Source organism: Platichthys flesus, chromosome 4 (assembly GCF_949316205.1).
Source record: "Platichthys flesus chromosome 4, fPlaFle2.1, whole genome shotgun sequence".
NCBI classification, from domain to species: domain Eukaryota; kingdom Metazoa; phylum Chordata; class Actinopteri; order Pleuronectiformes; family Pleuronectidae; genus Platichthys; species Platichthys flesus.
Window position 1 is genome coordinate 24,501,294 of NC_084948.1, and position 17,132 is coordinate 24,518,425.

Below are 17,132 nucleotides of genomic sequence, written 5' to 3' on the forward strand. Positions count from 1 at the left end.
CTGAACCCTTTCTGCCAGACGTCTCTCTTTCTCTCTCCTCTTCATTAAAAAGTTGCATTCTTCCCGAGAACAGAAGCCCGAGTGACTGTGAGCAGACTTCACGAGCGGCCTCGATGGGCCGGAGATAAAACAAACAACAACGAAACAACAAGAAGGCTTTTTCTCTTGTAGCTCTGAACATGTTCAGCCTGCCCGTCGCATGTGGACGGTTCATTTCTCCATTGCATTGCCGCAGTGTTTCCTTATGGAACGGAGCTCTCAGAGGGGAGGAGTGCATTGTGGGAGAATTCATTTGCAACCTCTCAATAGGAAACCGTTGCACCTACAGATACCATCCAATGTGAAAGCCAGTTCATTTGTATTTTAGAATCAAAGGAAAATACATTAGAACTGTTTTGTCTGAAATAAGTGAGCGATACCGTAAAGTTCTTATTTAAGTTCTAATTAAGTGATGCATTGTTTTCTTCCAATCACGACCTTAAAGGAGCCAGAATACTCTAATGTTTATCAGAGAAGAGCAGGACGCTTGCAGAGAAGGGCAGGGCTCTTACAAAACCAGGTATGGCAGTGCCCAGACGAGGGGAACCAGACAGCTAGATGTTCTCTGTCTCACACCTTCGTAGAAGTAGTTCCATAAGGGCCTTGGTTTCCTTCCCCCCCCACCCCCCACACACACACACGCTGTCCGTCTTGATCTCCATCTGTGTGTTGTCATTGTTGATGTTGCTTGATGATCACATACTCTGGGGTGGGGCAGGGGTGGTGGTGTGGGGGGGGGGTGCAGTGCTTTGCCGCCGCGCACCACAAATGACGAAATTGTATATTTGCATTATGATGAAGTGATGATAAAAATCCATATCTATAAATTTAAAAGCACTTCAATGAGAACCAATCTAAACAGACGTGGAAGGTCAGTTGTCATGTTGACGTCCGAGGTGTATCGATTGATTCACAACGTCCACTCGAGCACTTACAAGAGAACGTTTCACCTTAATTACTGCCGCCAGCTGTCAGTAGACTTGGAGAGGAAGGGTGAATTCATAATGTGTTCCCACCTTGGTAGCTACAGTAAAGATGAAAACATAGAAGTACCATCTTTAGCTAGAAGCTAGTTTAGGCTACATCAACGTTTTTTATTATTTATTGCCAAGTAGATTACACCTAGCAGGAATTTGCTCTGGTAATTGGTGCATACAATGAACATAGAAGGGTTAGGGTTAGGGTTAGGGTTAGTGTGTTGTATTTATGTGTGTTGTAAAAACACAATAAATACAACACACATAAGAAAGGCATAAAAGGCAGTATATATTTGTTCACTATTTACTTCTTATTAACTCACTTTTTCTAGTATTTATACAAAGTAACATTTATTTAAACATAAACATATCTAATTAAAAACTGAAATGAGACCAGCAGCATCTCCAAACCTGATGTGTTTTCAAATGAAAATGTAGTAGTGTCGATGTAGCCTTTGCTGAAGCCTTGACCTGAACTTGACCTGACCTTGCCCTGACCTTGACCTGCTAAGCAACCTGTCAAATGGATGTTTCCAATGTCAATCATTCGTCTCGGGTGCGCTCCGGCAGAAACAGCACTTCACCCCCTGCACACACACACACACACACACACACACACACACACACACATGTATTTCTGTGTTTTCTTGCATGTTCATCTCAAACTAGCTTCATATTCCATCTTTCCACCTGTGTGTAGAAACATAGCAAAGCAGACATTCCTAGAGACATTACAGGACAACCTCATTGAGATGGACATTCTGGCATCGGCTCACCACGATGCCCCGTACAACGACGGGTATGTTGCATGTTTGCTATCTGACTCACACCCAATGTCGGATTCTGCTTTGCCATGAAAACAAATGTGCCCGTGCTTTTTGTTTTTTTATCTTCCATCACACATCCAGTGTTTTTGAAATGTTGTCGATGTCACATATCTTCTGCAGCAGTGCGATCTTTTCCCTTCCTCGTCCCATCCCTGTTAAATACGACTTTTAAAAAGAAGCAGTTGTCAGGCTCTTCAGCTTTTGATTAATGTGAATCACGACCGCTATGTGAAGCACAGCTGCCCGTGTTATCTGCGATTGCTAGAACACGGATATACGTCCTGATATTTAAAAAAATAAAATATGCTCGCAGTGCCTTTCCACATCATACATTGTAATGTGACATCCCATCACGTCCGTGTCACTGGCGCCCGAGCGCTTCTTGTAAACTTGTCAGGAGAACGGCTGACTCTCCGATGGGCTGATCACATGAGGCACTTGGACATGCAGCCCGACACATGTTTTCAGAGATAGCCGGGGCGGCCGTGGTTCTTCAAGGGCAAATAAATCTGCTCAACTTGGCGTGCTGCAACCTTACACACACCGTATCTCTCCTCTGGACGGTCTCGACACATAGTCACGGGGAATTACTCCTCACCAGGCTGGCATGAATACATAAACAAGAGCCAGCTGCGGTCACTAGTCCTATAAATTGGATTTAATATTGATTCACAGCTTCGACTGAGCAAAGCCCAATATGCTCTGGTATTCTTACTAATCTGGCAGAAGCGTGACTATGGCAACAGTAGTGGAAGCAGAGTTACTTACCAGTGGATGGGACTGGGCTGGGACAGACTGTAACCTGCCACATCATGATGATCAGAAATCCTGCAGGAGTAGAAAATGTGAGTTGTTTAGAAAATATCGTTTTTCTCCTCCCCCTCCTCCCCCTTCAGGCACTTCCTGTTCAAACCAGGTGGCACCTCACCAATGTATTGCACAACATCACCGGGATACCCTTTGACCTCCAGCACGGTGTACTCGCCTCCCCCGCGCCCTCTGCCTCGGAACACCTTCTCCCGGCCGGCCTTCAGCCTGAAGAAACCCTACAAGCACTGCAACTGGAAGTGCGCCGCTCTCAGTGCCATCCTCATCTCAGTAACACTGCTGTTCCTGTTGGCCTACTTTATCGGTGAGTCACCTTTTTCCCTTTGCTCCTACACACCGGGGATGGGCCACCTCTTCACCCCCCAAGCCCCACCCCCTTCACCTAGCTGCAGACACAGGTGGAATCCATTGTGTTTCCTCCATCAGCCGTCGAGGCTCCCCTCTTTGTACGGGCGTCTTTGCAATCGGGTCTCCGCCAGATTGACTCGTCGCCCTCCTCGTGCAAAATAACATTATCATTCATAGACTTGGTCGACTGAATCTGAGATGAGTATTCCAGTTTCTTGCTCGTGTGAATAGGTCAGATAGGGAATGAATTAAAAAGACATGGGCCATCACGCTGGAGGAGACGACACGTGCGGAATATTCATCTTGTTTGATTTGAGGAGGCCAGACCAGTGCACCCAGGTCTCAGCTGGGAACAGACGACCAGCGGGGATATGAGAATTACACTGTTACATCGGCTCCTTTGGACTGATGCTAGATAATCTTCATATCTGATAACACAGCCTCTTATTTATCTCTTATTTAAGAGTAAGAGACATGAAAAAGAAGCAGATTAACATCCCCCAAGAAAAATCGAAACTTAAAAAATGGAATTTTAAAGTACTTGTAAGTGGATTCTGCAAGTAATTGCTCTAATGTGGTTTCTCCATATGTCTCAAAGATCAGATACTTAAACGAGTCCAACTGTTCTCACTTGAACTATAGATTTTCTTTCTGGACTGTTCAACGATGCAGCCAATCACTGCTCATGCTAGCAATGCAGTGTTTTCCTTTTTCTTTTTTACTATTTCTTCACAAAAATTCCTACAAAATCCTGATGTTTAAAACAAGCGCTCCCATGATTTGAACTGGCTGCAGGGAGAATCAATCAGTGAGAGCAGGAACAATAGAAGGAAAGACAAGGGATTCATAGGTTTATAGTGTGGTTAGAGAGAGAAGAGAGAGAGTAGAGATGGAGGATTATGGAAAGGTCAGGGAGAATGTGAGTTTACTTTCTGCCAGTGCAAAGACCTAAGGGGATATTTAAGGTCACATAGCAACTACAGATGTTCAGATACCGAAACCAGCATCAGAAAAGATTCCTATACTGATTAAAATACCAGGTCGGGCTTTTCCATGTTCATGAATCCGATGTCGTGTCTTTAAAGTGTATTCAATTAACAAACAAAGGATTGTTCTGCTCCAAATCTGCAGTTGTTCTGAACTACCACAAACAACTACTACTGTTTTTAGAGCTGTGAAGAAGAAGTGATTTCCAGTAGCGTAGTGTCACCCAGAGTTAGTCACCGGAAAGTCCTGTGAGTAAAATGGTGACTTGTAGGCAAGACCTCAGTTTCAAGCTACTTAAGGAAGTAAATGTTGCCGGTTCCTAGATTTATTTATTTGTGTTAAACCAAATTATATAAGAAGTTCTATTTCACAGGATTTAACCTGAACCTGGCCTGACAACAATGACAGCAATCATCCGTTCCGTACAGGACAGAATACAGCTGTTAAAATACATTATGTAAGTTAATACACTGATAATGACTGATACTCAAAGTCCAAGTATCGGAATCGGGATTAGGAGGCAAAAATGTCTCTTTTTGGGGGATTGGGGATATGAGCAGTGCAATGAACAAGCCCAGGACAGGATGGATCACACATGGAGGTTTCTGGTGCACAGTGAGTGAAGAGAAATCAAGTAGAGATCTTTAAAAAAAAGGGGATGTCAAACAGGTCTGAGTGGTTTAATGTCTCTGAACGTCACAGAGAACATTCGTCTCTGTTGTTTCAAGTGGCCGACGGCTCCTAAGATGTGGGGGGGACCGACCTGATAAAGATAGCACCCCCCCCTGCTTAGTTCAAGAGATACAAATGCCAGCCCGGCCCATTGTTACAAATTCAAATAAGGAGGTGATACATGCGCCTGTTTAATATATTTTACGGTATAATATACGTCTGATTGGCGGTGGGTACCTGTTTAACATATAAATGGTTTCACTGTTGAATTCACTCTGGCACAGAAAAAGAAAGTTTCTCACACTGAGGGATGGTCGGAGCGTCGCAGTTCATTTGCATGAAGTCAATGAAAGAACAGCTCAGATCCTTCTGTGTGGCCTTCATCACGGAGATAAATGAATTCTTCATTGAGGACATTTGTTAGAGATATGTATTATGCCATAACAATCGCAGAAAAGCTATCGTTTCTGCTTGAGGCCAAACGAACTAAAACCAGATTATTATTTTTTTTTTTTTCTTGTCACCAGAGCCATTTAGATTCTTTCATTTGGAATTCTGGGGAAGGGGGGGGGGGGCGAGTGAGAGGAATGGTTGCTTCTCATGGTGATGAATCTACGGGTCCAGTAAGAGGGCGATGGGCGTGTCCGGCACTGGTTTGGTTTGTTTTCTGGCACCGGCGGCGGAAGAAGAGATACAGTGGGAATCTGCTGTTGACGGCGTACGACCTGGCCAAACGCCAACGAGCACCATCCGCCTGATAGCGCCTAATCAGCCGGTGTAATTATACCCTGCTAAACTCAGAGTGTCTCCCGATGCACCGCAAGTAAACATGTTGGAGAGCCAAACCTCACCCGAAGATCGGAATTTCCAATCAAGGACGAGGGCCGTGTTTAATTAAGGGCTGATGAGAAAATACATTTAATTTGAAGTGCAATTAATTATTGAGGCCTCTAATTGGGAACTCGGGGTGAGGCGGCTAATGAACCCAATTATGCCTCGTGACAGATGTTTTTGGATTTGTTTTTCTAGATGGATACGTTTTGAAATCCAGATAGGTATGGGGGGGGGTGGGGGGGGTTGTATATCTGCCGCTCCTCGTTCACTCATTAGCACATTTTGTTATATTTTAGTCATTTTAAGGTCATCGCTATCCCCCCGTGTTCACTTCCATCCACTCTGGGTTTCTAGCCAAGGACAAAGAGGTTGGGCCCCAGAAAAAAGAAAATTCATATCATGATCATCCAACCCAGAAATAAAAATGTCCTCTGCATCACAGACTCCACCTGTGTGTCGGCCTTTCATCGATTTTAATATTAGATCCTCGTTTGATTTGACTTTTCCTTTTCCCTGTGTGGTATTTGCAGAATCTAGATTTATCAATACTGACGCTAATTTTAATGAAAAATAAAACAGGTGAAGGATTATTAGGGAAAACTGAAGCATTAAGGGAATTTCCCACCGCTTTTATTATGAAGGTTACATCAATCTCACTGATATCTAAAGACCAAAAGTCACTTAAGTGCAAAAACTTGAACTGTCGGATCTGACTTTGTTTAATGGTCAAGAAAAGTCCTGCAGTAAAACTTCGAATTTATATTTTTTTAACTGGCTAATGTTTCTGCTGCAATGTTCAGTTCCTGGCAAACATCGGCTAAACCAATGAAATCCCTCGTTACTGTTGCTTTAACAAAGATTCTACAGGGAGCAGGGAGGCTCCATTAACAAAATACATAAAGTAAGGGAAGTAATAAAGAAGAGGCAATAGAGACAGGGAGTAGGAATATAGAGAAAAATAACTGCAATAACAGAGAAATAAAATACATTTGTTTTTACAAAAGAATAAACACAAGTGCACGATTAAAATAAGACAGCCACAGTGGAGTAGAGGAATTGATTGATTGATTGATGTGCCCAGCCCAAAACAAAAAAATAAAAGAAACCTGAAACCACAGTATCATCATCAATAACAATTATCTAAACCCAATAAAAACATAAAAACAAAGCTCTTCATGTTTAAGAAGTGGACAGTAGTGTGTGTTTTTGCTGCGTACAGCTGCCAAACATGCATCCCTCCAATGTAGGCTTGATATAATCGCCAGCATTAACATTAGTGTTGCATTTTCATATATTTATTAATCTCACGCTGACATTTCTTGTGTTCATGAGCTCAATCAAGTGTTTGTTTTGACAAGCGCGACTCATGGACCCGACCCCGGCTCTCACATTGAGCTGCGGCAGAGGGAGACTGAACATTTGAATCTGAATAAGCTCAAGTAGAAAAAAAGAGTTTCTGGTCTTGGTACAAAGAGACAGGGGTTCAAATACTTTGGTGTACTTAGACATTCTCTCACGACACCGAGCTTCAAGCTACGTTGAACTAATTCTCCGGCTGCGCAGGCAAACTGAAACCATGCCCGGGTTTCACATGCTCACCTAGTCATGTGTTCTCATCGCTCTCCGTCTGATATCATCCATTCCTGCAGTGCAGAGGGAGAAAGGCTCCACGATGCATCAGGTCAATGGTGAAGAATAAGAACAACATTAAGGATGAAGTAGGGAGAAACGTGCAGCAGCTGCTAGACTCAAGCCTCAATATTCTATCTTTACATAAAAATGTTTTCTTCCCAAAGTAGAATTTAAGACACAACCTAATTCTGAGGGGAGAAAACATTTGAGCCCAAACTCTTTGAGATATTCCAATCAGTCTGTACTATATTTCCTTTTTTTTGTAATTATATTTACATGAAGAAATTCAGCACGCCACTTATGAAATGATGTGGTGCTGAATATGTGAGGCTTTAATTTGTATTCGTCTCAACTTGTACCTGGAAATGAGAAATTGTGTCAACAGGATATTGCAGTACTTGGTAAATTGCACCATAGACCGGCAACAAAATACAGATAATCCCGTTTTTTGAAACTAGATCAAGTCCCCATATGTTTAAATAATTCCTCACACCGAGCCATATGAGACATATGAGACATACACCGACATATGGCTCGGTGCCGTCTTCCTTTTTGAAATACCTGAAGACGTATTTGATGATTTCTGACCAGTAAGATGTTTAAAAATAAAGATTTCTACTCATCATAGCTTTCCTTGAAGTGTGCACTAGCTAGAAAGTGCTCAGCAGATCAGAGGATAGAAGCACGGGAACGCTGGCAGATGACCCACAGCAATAAGCAGCGTCTTTCCTCAGATTGGCTGAGAAGTCTCCCTTACTACAGGACCTCTGTTCCCTAATTGGCACATAGCGTGACCCAACTTCCTGCCAAGAGATGAGCGAAAGGAGGCCACTACATGTGCTCAGGACAAAATGGGGGATGCTAGGAAGTGCACTAGTCCTGACAGGTCAGTGTTGTCTCTGCCAGTGGCCGTCTCATTAGAAGCACCTTGTTATTCCTGCAACCTGTCTTCATTTTCCGGCCAATTGCTGCAGCCCTCCGAGTGTCATTGCACAGCGTTTGCAAAAGTTTGAAAAGTAAGCAAAAGCTAAAAATCAGGAGGCTTCTCCCTGGCTCGGGTCCAGTGCTCTGCATATCACAGATACCAAGAAGGCGCTGAAGTAAATCTGTTCGGACGGGGGGGGGGGGGGGGGGGGGGGTTCTCTGCAACTGTTTTCCATTAGAGGCCTCGGGGACGGATGGGATGAAGAGCGAGGCTCACAAAGACATGATTACTGGGACACTTGGAACGACAGCCTGCATGGTGACTTGGAGACGGTTCTGCCGGCGACACTCACTCACTCTTTTTCCGTTTCACCGGGCAGCGCGGCTCTGCAAATCTAAAGGAATGGTTTTTTTTTTAAACTGGAGCTCTACGCAGTGACAAACAGATCCATCCGTCAGATCCACGTCCACGGGACCCGGACGGACGCAGGACAGATGCTCGTGCTGCTGTTTCACTCCAGAGTTGATATTCCATTTCCGCAGCTAACCAAAGCTGTGTATCTACCTACAGTTTGTTCAATAAACATTTGATTTATCGGGGATATCTTTAACCTCTTAAGAGGCGGGTGATATTCGCCTAAAACGCTTGTCTGAGGAATACCCAAAGTAAATTGAAAGCTGTTCTTGAACCATTTGGAGTACATGCATGGTCTTGGTTTCTTTTGAAAGTTAACATTCTGAACTTTCCCCCTCCCCTCCCAAAAGTCAGAATCACTCTAAGCCCACATACACACGGAATACTACTATTGCTTATAGACATCTAAATGAAGGAGCCAGCCACGGCGTGTTCTTCATCACACCCTGGCTTTTGTTTGATTTGCTGTTTTTTTTTTTACATTCACATGGTCAACTTGAAGTTAACAGCACTTTTTCTCCAGCGCTCACGAGGGCACAGACACGTCTGAGCATCAGTCTGTTGCTGTTATTTGAGTCTGCGAATCAATCAATGCACTCCAGCTCTTTTCTCTCTCTCTCTTGAGAGTTGCCGTCCTTGGTTTGAGAAGCACACCATTCGGCTTCACGCTGCCGTGAGATGCAGAAGGGAAAAGTTTTTCACACGAAGAAGCTGCTCGACTGTACTGAGCAACACGTGCTGAAAATACAAACAGAGAGAATACCATCGTCCTCGTGATGAGTGGATGGTTTTCATTCATAAGTTAAAAGTGCAGTTCATAGGAGAGGTTTAAAGGAGCCACTGGGCGCGTGTTCCTCCAGCAGAATATTAGAGGGTGGACTTGGGTCATCACTGGTTTGGAAAAAGATTTTATATTATATTTTGATTCACTCATGTTAGCTGATTGATTGATTGATTGATAGAGGAAAAGATCAGGTTTGGACGCAGAATGCCCGTCAAGTACGCCTCACTTAGTTTTTGTCTCAAGGTCAAACAGAGAATTGTGACTCGAGCCGCACTCTGCACCAAGTCTGAGGTTTGAATCCAATTTGTCTTTTCTACGACCTTGTTCTCCCTCTCTCTCTTGAAATGCACTTTAAAAAGCAGCAGGAACTGGAACAGGTCTTGAGTGAGCTGATGAAGAAAGTTGATTTTAAAAAGCATTTGTTCTTAAAGTTATGTGAAACCACCACATGAGTCAATTTGGCTCAGTTTACGAATAGATTCATATAAATATGCTCAAACTGTAGATGTGATCATCTCTGAATTCATGTAGGACTAATTATGAGGGAACGATATGATGAGCGGTGTGTTGATTATTTTAATGGAGATTTCTTGATTGGGATGTGCACATATAGACGTGTCTGTGTGTGTGTGTGTGTGTGGGGGGGGTGTTTATGTATGAAAATCAGGCCTATTTATACTTTGTGTTATATTTCCTTACTCTAGAAATAAAGTTATTCATCTCTCCATGTGTAAAACCTCAGTGAGTATATGTTGTTTTTTTCGAGGATTTGTATCAGTGGTATTACAATTTATCCACTAAAGCTTCAAGTCCCTCCAACAAATCAATGTGTGTGTATTTGTCGACGTGCCGACTGACGCAGTGATTCTGTCTGTCGTCTCGTCAGTGACTGGAGGGCTTACCGCTGACATGAGCGACTTTCCGCTCTTATGAGTGAAATAAATAAAAACGCATCCAAAGAAAAAACAACTTACTCCTTCCCTCAGTCTAGACCTGTCATATAATTTTCTGTCTTTATAGTTCAGTTGTGCGTTTATGTACCTGAGGAGCTCAAGAGAAGCAACAGACCAATAAAATCGCTGTATTGAGTTCCTGGGCCCGTTTTCTGCTGACTGTTGACTTCCAAGGTGGCTTCTGCCTCGCTAAGCTCGTCTTGTCCATTCTCTTATTGGTGATCTGTCATGGTCGGGCCCCTCCCACTCCGTCCCTGCTCCCCACCACCATTGTTCCAGAGGACATTTCTTTTGTCGACCTTGTGAAATATCCGCATGCTTCATCCACTGGGTTCACATTGAAGCGCCCCTCGTCTCCTTCCTGCTGATGGCTTTTTTTTTTTCTGTCCCCCCCCCGCCCCCCCCGCCCCTTTGTCCCTTAGTTTTGTGGAGGGAATTGAAAGGTAGAAGGGGTGAGGAAAAATGACAGGGCTCTGGGGAGGGTTCCTGCCGATGCTGGTGCGGGGAGACAGATGCTGTCCCCTCGGGGTCATCCGTCTTCTGATCCTAACTCCTCAGCACTTTTTGTCAAAAAGACGCCATTAACCATTAAACCGTGCATTGTTCTTTATTCTTTTGGAATAGCTGACACCTTCAGTTAATTATAGGCACCCTCCAAAAAATACTGCTAGTGTAACTCAAGAGTTTGGGGGCGTTGGTCACTTAAGATGCTCGATGAGGACCAGGTTTCAAGAGAACAAAGTCATATGTTGAGAAAATAGTCGTATAATAGGAAGAAAGTTGTGGTTTTACAGGAAGAAAGTCTGAAATTCAGGCTGCGTGTTCATTTATAAGGGAAGTATCTAGAGGCTGGTGAAGATGCAGACCTCTAGGAGTCATACAATTAATCATGGATGCAAATACAACTCTTTAATAATGGTTTTATAATGGAATCGTAGCCCTTTGAATCTGAATCTAATCGTGAGCTGCCGAGAGATTCTCACCCTTAGAAATATCAGAAAGTTATAAACATTTCCCAAATAACTTATTGTTGGTTACATGTGTGTGATTCAGGAGTGAAAGTCAAGCACAGGTTCTCCTTGCTGCTTATTTCATAGATATAAATATATATATTTATTCATGTGAAATTACACCTTTTTCCTCCTAATTTTACCACTTTATTCTTTTATAAGATTTTTCCTTCAACGTGGCCCAAATCCTTTCTCGTATTTTCTTTATAACTGAAGGGGAAATGTTTTTTTTTCACTCAGATAAAATGATGAAATATGTTTAAAGCCACTTAAAAGCAAATGGACTCTGACGTCGCCTCATGTTGAACATTTCAGCCATGCACCTTTTCGGATTAAACTGGCACCTGCAGCCGATGCAGAGACAGATGTACCAGCTGTCCGAGGACAACACCAGTGGCCTGCCCTTCCCCACTGACCTGAGCCTGCCTCCACTCGGCAACACTGGTGTAGACATACTGGACCGCAAAGGAAAAGATGAAAGTAAGTGCAACAGATCTTTTGTTTGTGGATTCATATAAATAAACCCGTCCTAAATGCAGCAGCTTTTGGTTTTCAGGACCATTTGCGTCTCAAGCTGTTTGGTACACTGCACTGGGGGGGAAATGAAAGTTTCTCAAATCTTCCAAGTTTACAGATGACATTTTGAAGCTCCAGCGAGTTTCTTCCGATGTTTCCTTGTCCGGCTCCACATTGTTTCTGCTCGTCTCCCCGGTATGCAGAGAGATCTGCTTTGTAATCCTATGAAAGTTGTTGTAAGTGGGGAAAGTCTTATTTGTTCCTGGAGGGAGAAAATGGGACAGCTTAAGGGACTGAGTATCCAGGGGCTGCAGGGGGATTAGCCACTCGGTCCCTTCCAGAACGGATGTGATCCTTTCATGTCCTTTGCCTGGGCTGCCTTCCCTGGCAGCCAGAGAAAGCATGTGCTCGCCCCACGGTACCAAGCGCTCGCCTCCAGGAAAAGTTTGCTCTGCTCCATTCTCCGGAGAAAAACGGGCCCCCAGATTTAACCCAGTGATTTGCCGCTGGCAGACGACAATAGGTAGAAGATGGGGGGGGGGGGGTCATTACCATATAGATGAATCCAGGAGTTGTCTCTCTCATTTAACAGACAGCAGAAAGTGTGTTGAGCAAACAGCAAGCATGACAACAGCTGAGCTTTGGACCCTGCACGGCAGCCGCTGCTGATGCCAAATCAATAGCTGTAGCTTTTTCTAAATAAGTCTCATTCTGCAGCAGAAACACCACGGAGCCATCGGATGTTTTATCAAGGTTCAGCAGAAGTGAACCGTTTTTTTGATATTCAGTGTAGCTCTCTTCATCTGAGTCCTTATTTTCCATCCAAGAACAATAATCATTTATTAAGCCATGAGTCTTATTATCCCAGGCATTGGCTTATGATTTATTTCAACAAACTGATGAGCAACCCATTAATGTGCTGCCTAGATACAAACACACACACACACACAGACACACATACACAACCCCGACGTGTGGAAAACGAGCCCGCGTGCTGCAGCCTAATGCAGAGTCCAGATCTGAGGGAACGGGGGGGTGTGTCGTGTCTGCTCGGATCAGACCCGCCCGCTGCTGATGGACTTTGGGGAAGGCCGCCATCTGCCGTGCCACGTGTCACCTAAAGCCGTGTCTGCCACCGAGTCCTGGAGGTGGTTTGTCAGGACGTCTGCTTCGGTCGACATCGCTGCTGAAATTAGCTCGACGACACAGCCCGACAGATGTTTCCATTTCCACAGAGTCCTATATAAGTTGCATTATGGAGCTAAGGAGCAGCGTAGCACACTAGTGAAAGTACCTGAGCGAGGCGCTAGCGTCGGAGATCCCTCTCTACTGTCATTACAGTTTTACATTTTTATTATTTTTACTTAAATTATAAATGTGTTTTATCCCAGTGGCGATGCGGCTGTGTTTGGTCTTTTAAATCATTATTCAGAACTTTCCCTGAATATTTACTGTAATGAACAAGATTTATGAATTGTTTTTAGATACAAAATTTAAAAAACAACAAATTTACCTTGTTTAAGAAACCAGCCTCAGCAAAACAAACACAGCCAGATCATCAGTTTTAGTTGTTGGATGTTTTCATATAATGAACTCGAGGACATAAGTAGATCTCAGATTATCTAACTTTTCTTTTTTCTGCGGACAACATTCTGTGGCAGCGGTCAGACGGGAGCATCCATTATGTTTCCCTCCTCTGCTTGTCAGGGATGTGATTGAATATGTGTGATATGGTCAGACTATCATGCTCCAGCAGACTGACTCTCTCTCTCTCTCTCTGCCCTCCACCCGCTGGATTAATGGCGTGATCTCTTTTGACCGATTTACTTTCTGTGCATTGCAGGCAAATTGGACAGCTTGTTCCCGGATGACAGCTATATAGATATGGGGGAGATTGACGTGGGACGCAAGGTCGCCCAGCAGATTCCCCCCGGTATCTTCTGGAGGTCCCAGGTCTTCATTGATCATCCCCTGTACCTGAAGTTTAACGTGTCCCTGAGCAAAGATGCCTTGGTGGGAGTCTACGGGAGGAGAGGTCTCCCTCCGACACACACACAGGTGGGAATGACTCTGCTGTATTCGGTATTGGTGTTTGACTCTGGCGTTTTTAAGAGTTTAGAGTTTTTAAGTGTCTAAAGCAGAGAAGTGTCAACATGCTGCTGTTTTAGATATTCATTTTCAGGTGTGTCAGTATGGAAAGGGAATCATTACGGAGCTAAAACACTTAGATGGAGAGTTTAAAACGGAAACACATCAGTGTGGATGTAGCCTCTGTTGTGTTTATTCCGAGTTTAAACTCTAAATGTGTCTGGGGCTCTATCTTGGCCCATTTCCATGTTTCTCAGTGAATAAATCGTTGTGTTTTGTTTGTGATAAACTGCAGCAAGTTGTAAAAAAAATATGATTCTTTGTGAAACAACTTAAAATCACTCTGCCTGTGTCGTGTAAGGATTCTTCCCTCATCTGCTGCAGAATAAGAATCTATCTCACCGCGTTGCTACGCATCGTGAATACAAACCAATTCATAAATCTCTCTATTGTGTTGTGAATCACTTTCTTTGTTGTAGAATGGATTTATGGCAAATTTCTTTTCAGGTTCAGTATCATCAATGAATCACACACAAGAAACACACAGAGCTCAGGGGCCAAGAACAGGAGATTTTTCTCTGCACTAATTCCCCCGTCTATGTGCTGCACAGAATCAGATGCATCGGGCTATTAATCAGGTCTGGCTGCTCGGCTCACAGAGTTTACATTTGTGCTGTAAACGCAACTGTAGTTCTACATATATCGTTTCTGGGCTTTGTTTTGTTTTGTGCGTCTGCACTAACGTCCAGTGTGATTCATTTTCTCCAGCAAAGCATCGTGTTTGTCTCTTCCCTCTATTTTTACTTCAAAGAATCTAATGTGCCGGAGTTTTGTCGCTCTGTGACTGATTGCACACGGAGTGGCGGATGAGTCAGGACTTCTTTCTCTATGCAGATGAAAATGAAATGCTGCCTCATTGCTATTCATTGAGTCACTGTTGATATGAGGCAAATCTTTGCAGACATTATTTGGTAAACAGTGAGTAAGTTACATTTCTGTTTCACCCCAGCTTCCCTTGTTTTTTTACTGTGATGGTTTCTAACGGGCCTTTCACATGAGATATGTGGAAGAGGAGATTATCACACAGCCTCTCCAGCCACGATGTTCCAGGACTTACTCAAGCTCCTCTGCAATGATGAGTTATTCATGCAGACCACATGATGCTCCGCTCTAAAGAGGGCTGAAAGCACTCAAGTCTCACATGTCACTCTAATGGCACGTCTGCGGTGCGCTCCGTCGTTCTGTCTCACTTTCCCGTGTGTGTCTGTCCACAGTTTGACTTTGTGGAGCTCTTGGACGGGCGGCGGCTTCTCGCCCAGGACTTCCACGGTCTGGAGGGGCCCGTGGCGATGCAGCGGAGCCTGGTGCCCATCACCACGCACGACACAGGATTTATCCAGTACATGGACTCGGGCATTTGGCATCTGGCCATCTACAACGACGGCAAGGAAACCGAAACCGTCTCCTTCCTCACCACTGCCATAGGTGAGCGCCCCGAGCATGACCCGCCACTGAAACCTGTAATAGCAAACCCACATAATCCCTTTAATACCAACCAGCAGCCATCCACCACAGCCCCGACTCGGGCATGAGTCAGAGACCGCTTTTCACAGATTTCAATAGTCAAGGAGAGTTCAGGTTAATCAAGGTGAAGTTGAATATTACAAAAATCAGGACATCCGTGCCATCCTGCCATGCCCCAGAGTGGAGCATTGAGAGATCATAATATCCTCATTAGCCCGAGTGTCTTGTGAGCGAATCAGGGGTCCGGCTTCTGGGAACCATTTGCATACAATTCAAAGTATGATTGTCCCCTCCTGCTAGGGCCATTTTTGATCATGATTTGCTCCAATTTCCATCTACTCTCCATATATCAAAGTCGGGGGGGAGATATTCCTTCTCCTCTGACTCCACATTCGGCACACAGCTGCGTTTCAGACATTTGCTCTTTTTATATATATATTTTTGAAGGTGATTCTGGGTTTGCATGCTCCTCTTTGTTCTCCCTAAAGCGCCTTTGATTAGCACGGCCGTATCAAGCAAGGTGTGAGGGGGGCCCGAGGTGTCGTCTTTCACGGGGACGGCAGCTGGGAGCTGTTCTCACATGCTCTTTAATTAAAAGCTCCTGGGCCAGAGTCCATCTGTGACAGGGGCTGTGCCAGGCAGCAGATCGATGAGAAGCTGTCCTCAACATCAATGTAACACCGAGAGGAGACAGGCAAGAGATGCACCGTGCCCCCCCCCCCCCACTCCTCGCTGTGCCAACAACGACCGTAATTCAATACGTAATATGTGATATGACACAAGCGGGGGGGGTCATGTTATATGTCTTCTCGGCTGAGCGTCGGCGGAGGCCTCCCGTGGTTTGCATCACGGTAAACACAAGTAGATGAGGTTCTCTGTGCGGCGGCCGGGGACAGGAAGGGGCGGGGCCGACTCACTCAGAGGCTGGAATCCTGCGTCTGTTCATTTGTATTGGAGCTGATCTGCCCACGGGAGCTCAGGGGCGGGGGGAGGGGGGGGCAGAGGGGCCCTTTTCTAAAATGGGTCACCGGTTAAGTGCCCTTCAGCAGAAATTGAATCTCACCAACTGCCTGGATTGTATTGAGCCGTGGAGGGATGGAGTTGACCTTCAAGTGGAAGGAACCCAGGTATAGAAAATGTATGTGAGCGATATCCAGAGCAGGCGCACACCGAGAGACACAAGCTGCATTGTTTATAAGACACCGGCAGTAAAGTGATTTTAGTGTGTCTGCTGCTGTGTGGGTGGGAGAGAAAATGTCTCATTTGACCGTCAGTGAGGCATCGTGTGCTCTACTACTGCACAGAATGTGTTTTTATTATGTGTTAACTCAATAACATGAATGCACTTTGATGAAAAACATTATTGTTTTCTTACCAGATGTATATAAATATGTATATCCTGTGTTGAACATGGCTCATAATGTCATTTCCTCTTGGAGCTTGTAGGCCGATGTTTAAAACGTCTCATGACATTTACAGGTTAATGGTTTCTAATCAGATGTGGGTGGATGTTATTCCAGCAGTGTTAGTTTTTCCACCTCCCAACAAACACACTCTTTTAAACCCAAGTTAGCGGGAACACGCAGGTTTTTCATTGACCTTGGAGTGAAGGCCGATTCTTTGTGTTATCATCACAGACAAAAGCCAAATGTTAGCAGCTGTCAGTGGTTTTTCAGACCAGTGGAACAGGGGCTATGGATTCCACTGGGGACGTCTCTCCACATCATTTAGAGATTCATAAGCTACAGGTTCATTATCAGACTCAGGATATTGT

At 44.4% G+C, this 17,132-nt stretch overlaps 1 protein-coding gene across 1 annotated transcript in view; it reads left to right on the forward strand.

Annotated features, from left to right (window-relative positions):
• Nucleotides 1–17,132, forward strand: part of tenm4 (teneurin transmembrane protein 4) — a 120,828-nt gene that overhangs the window by 34,521 nt on the left and 69,175 nt on the right. The window contains exons 4-9 of the mRNA XM_062386504.1: nt 485–559; nt 1,717–1,815; nt 2,740–2,975; nt 11,546–11,710; nt 13,590–13,804; nt 15,109–15,319. Coding sequence (XP_062242488.1) covers nt 485–559; nt 1,717–1,815; nt 2,740–2,975; nt 11,546–11,710; nt 13,590–13,804; nt 15,109–15,319 — 1,001 coding nt within the window. The remainder of the gene's footprint in view (nt 1–484; nt 560–1,716; nt 1,816–2,739; nt 2,976–11,545; nt 11,711–13,589; nt 13,805–15,108; nt 15,320–17,132) is intronic.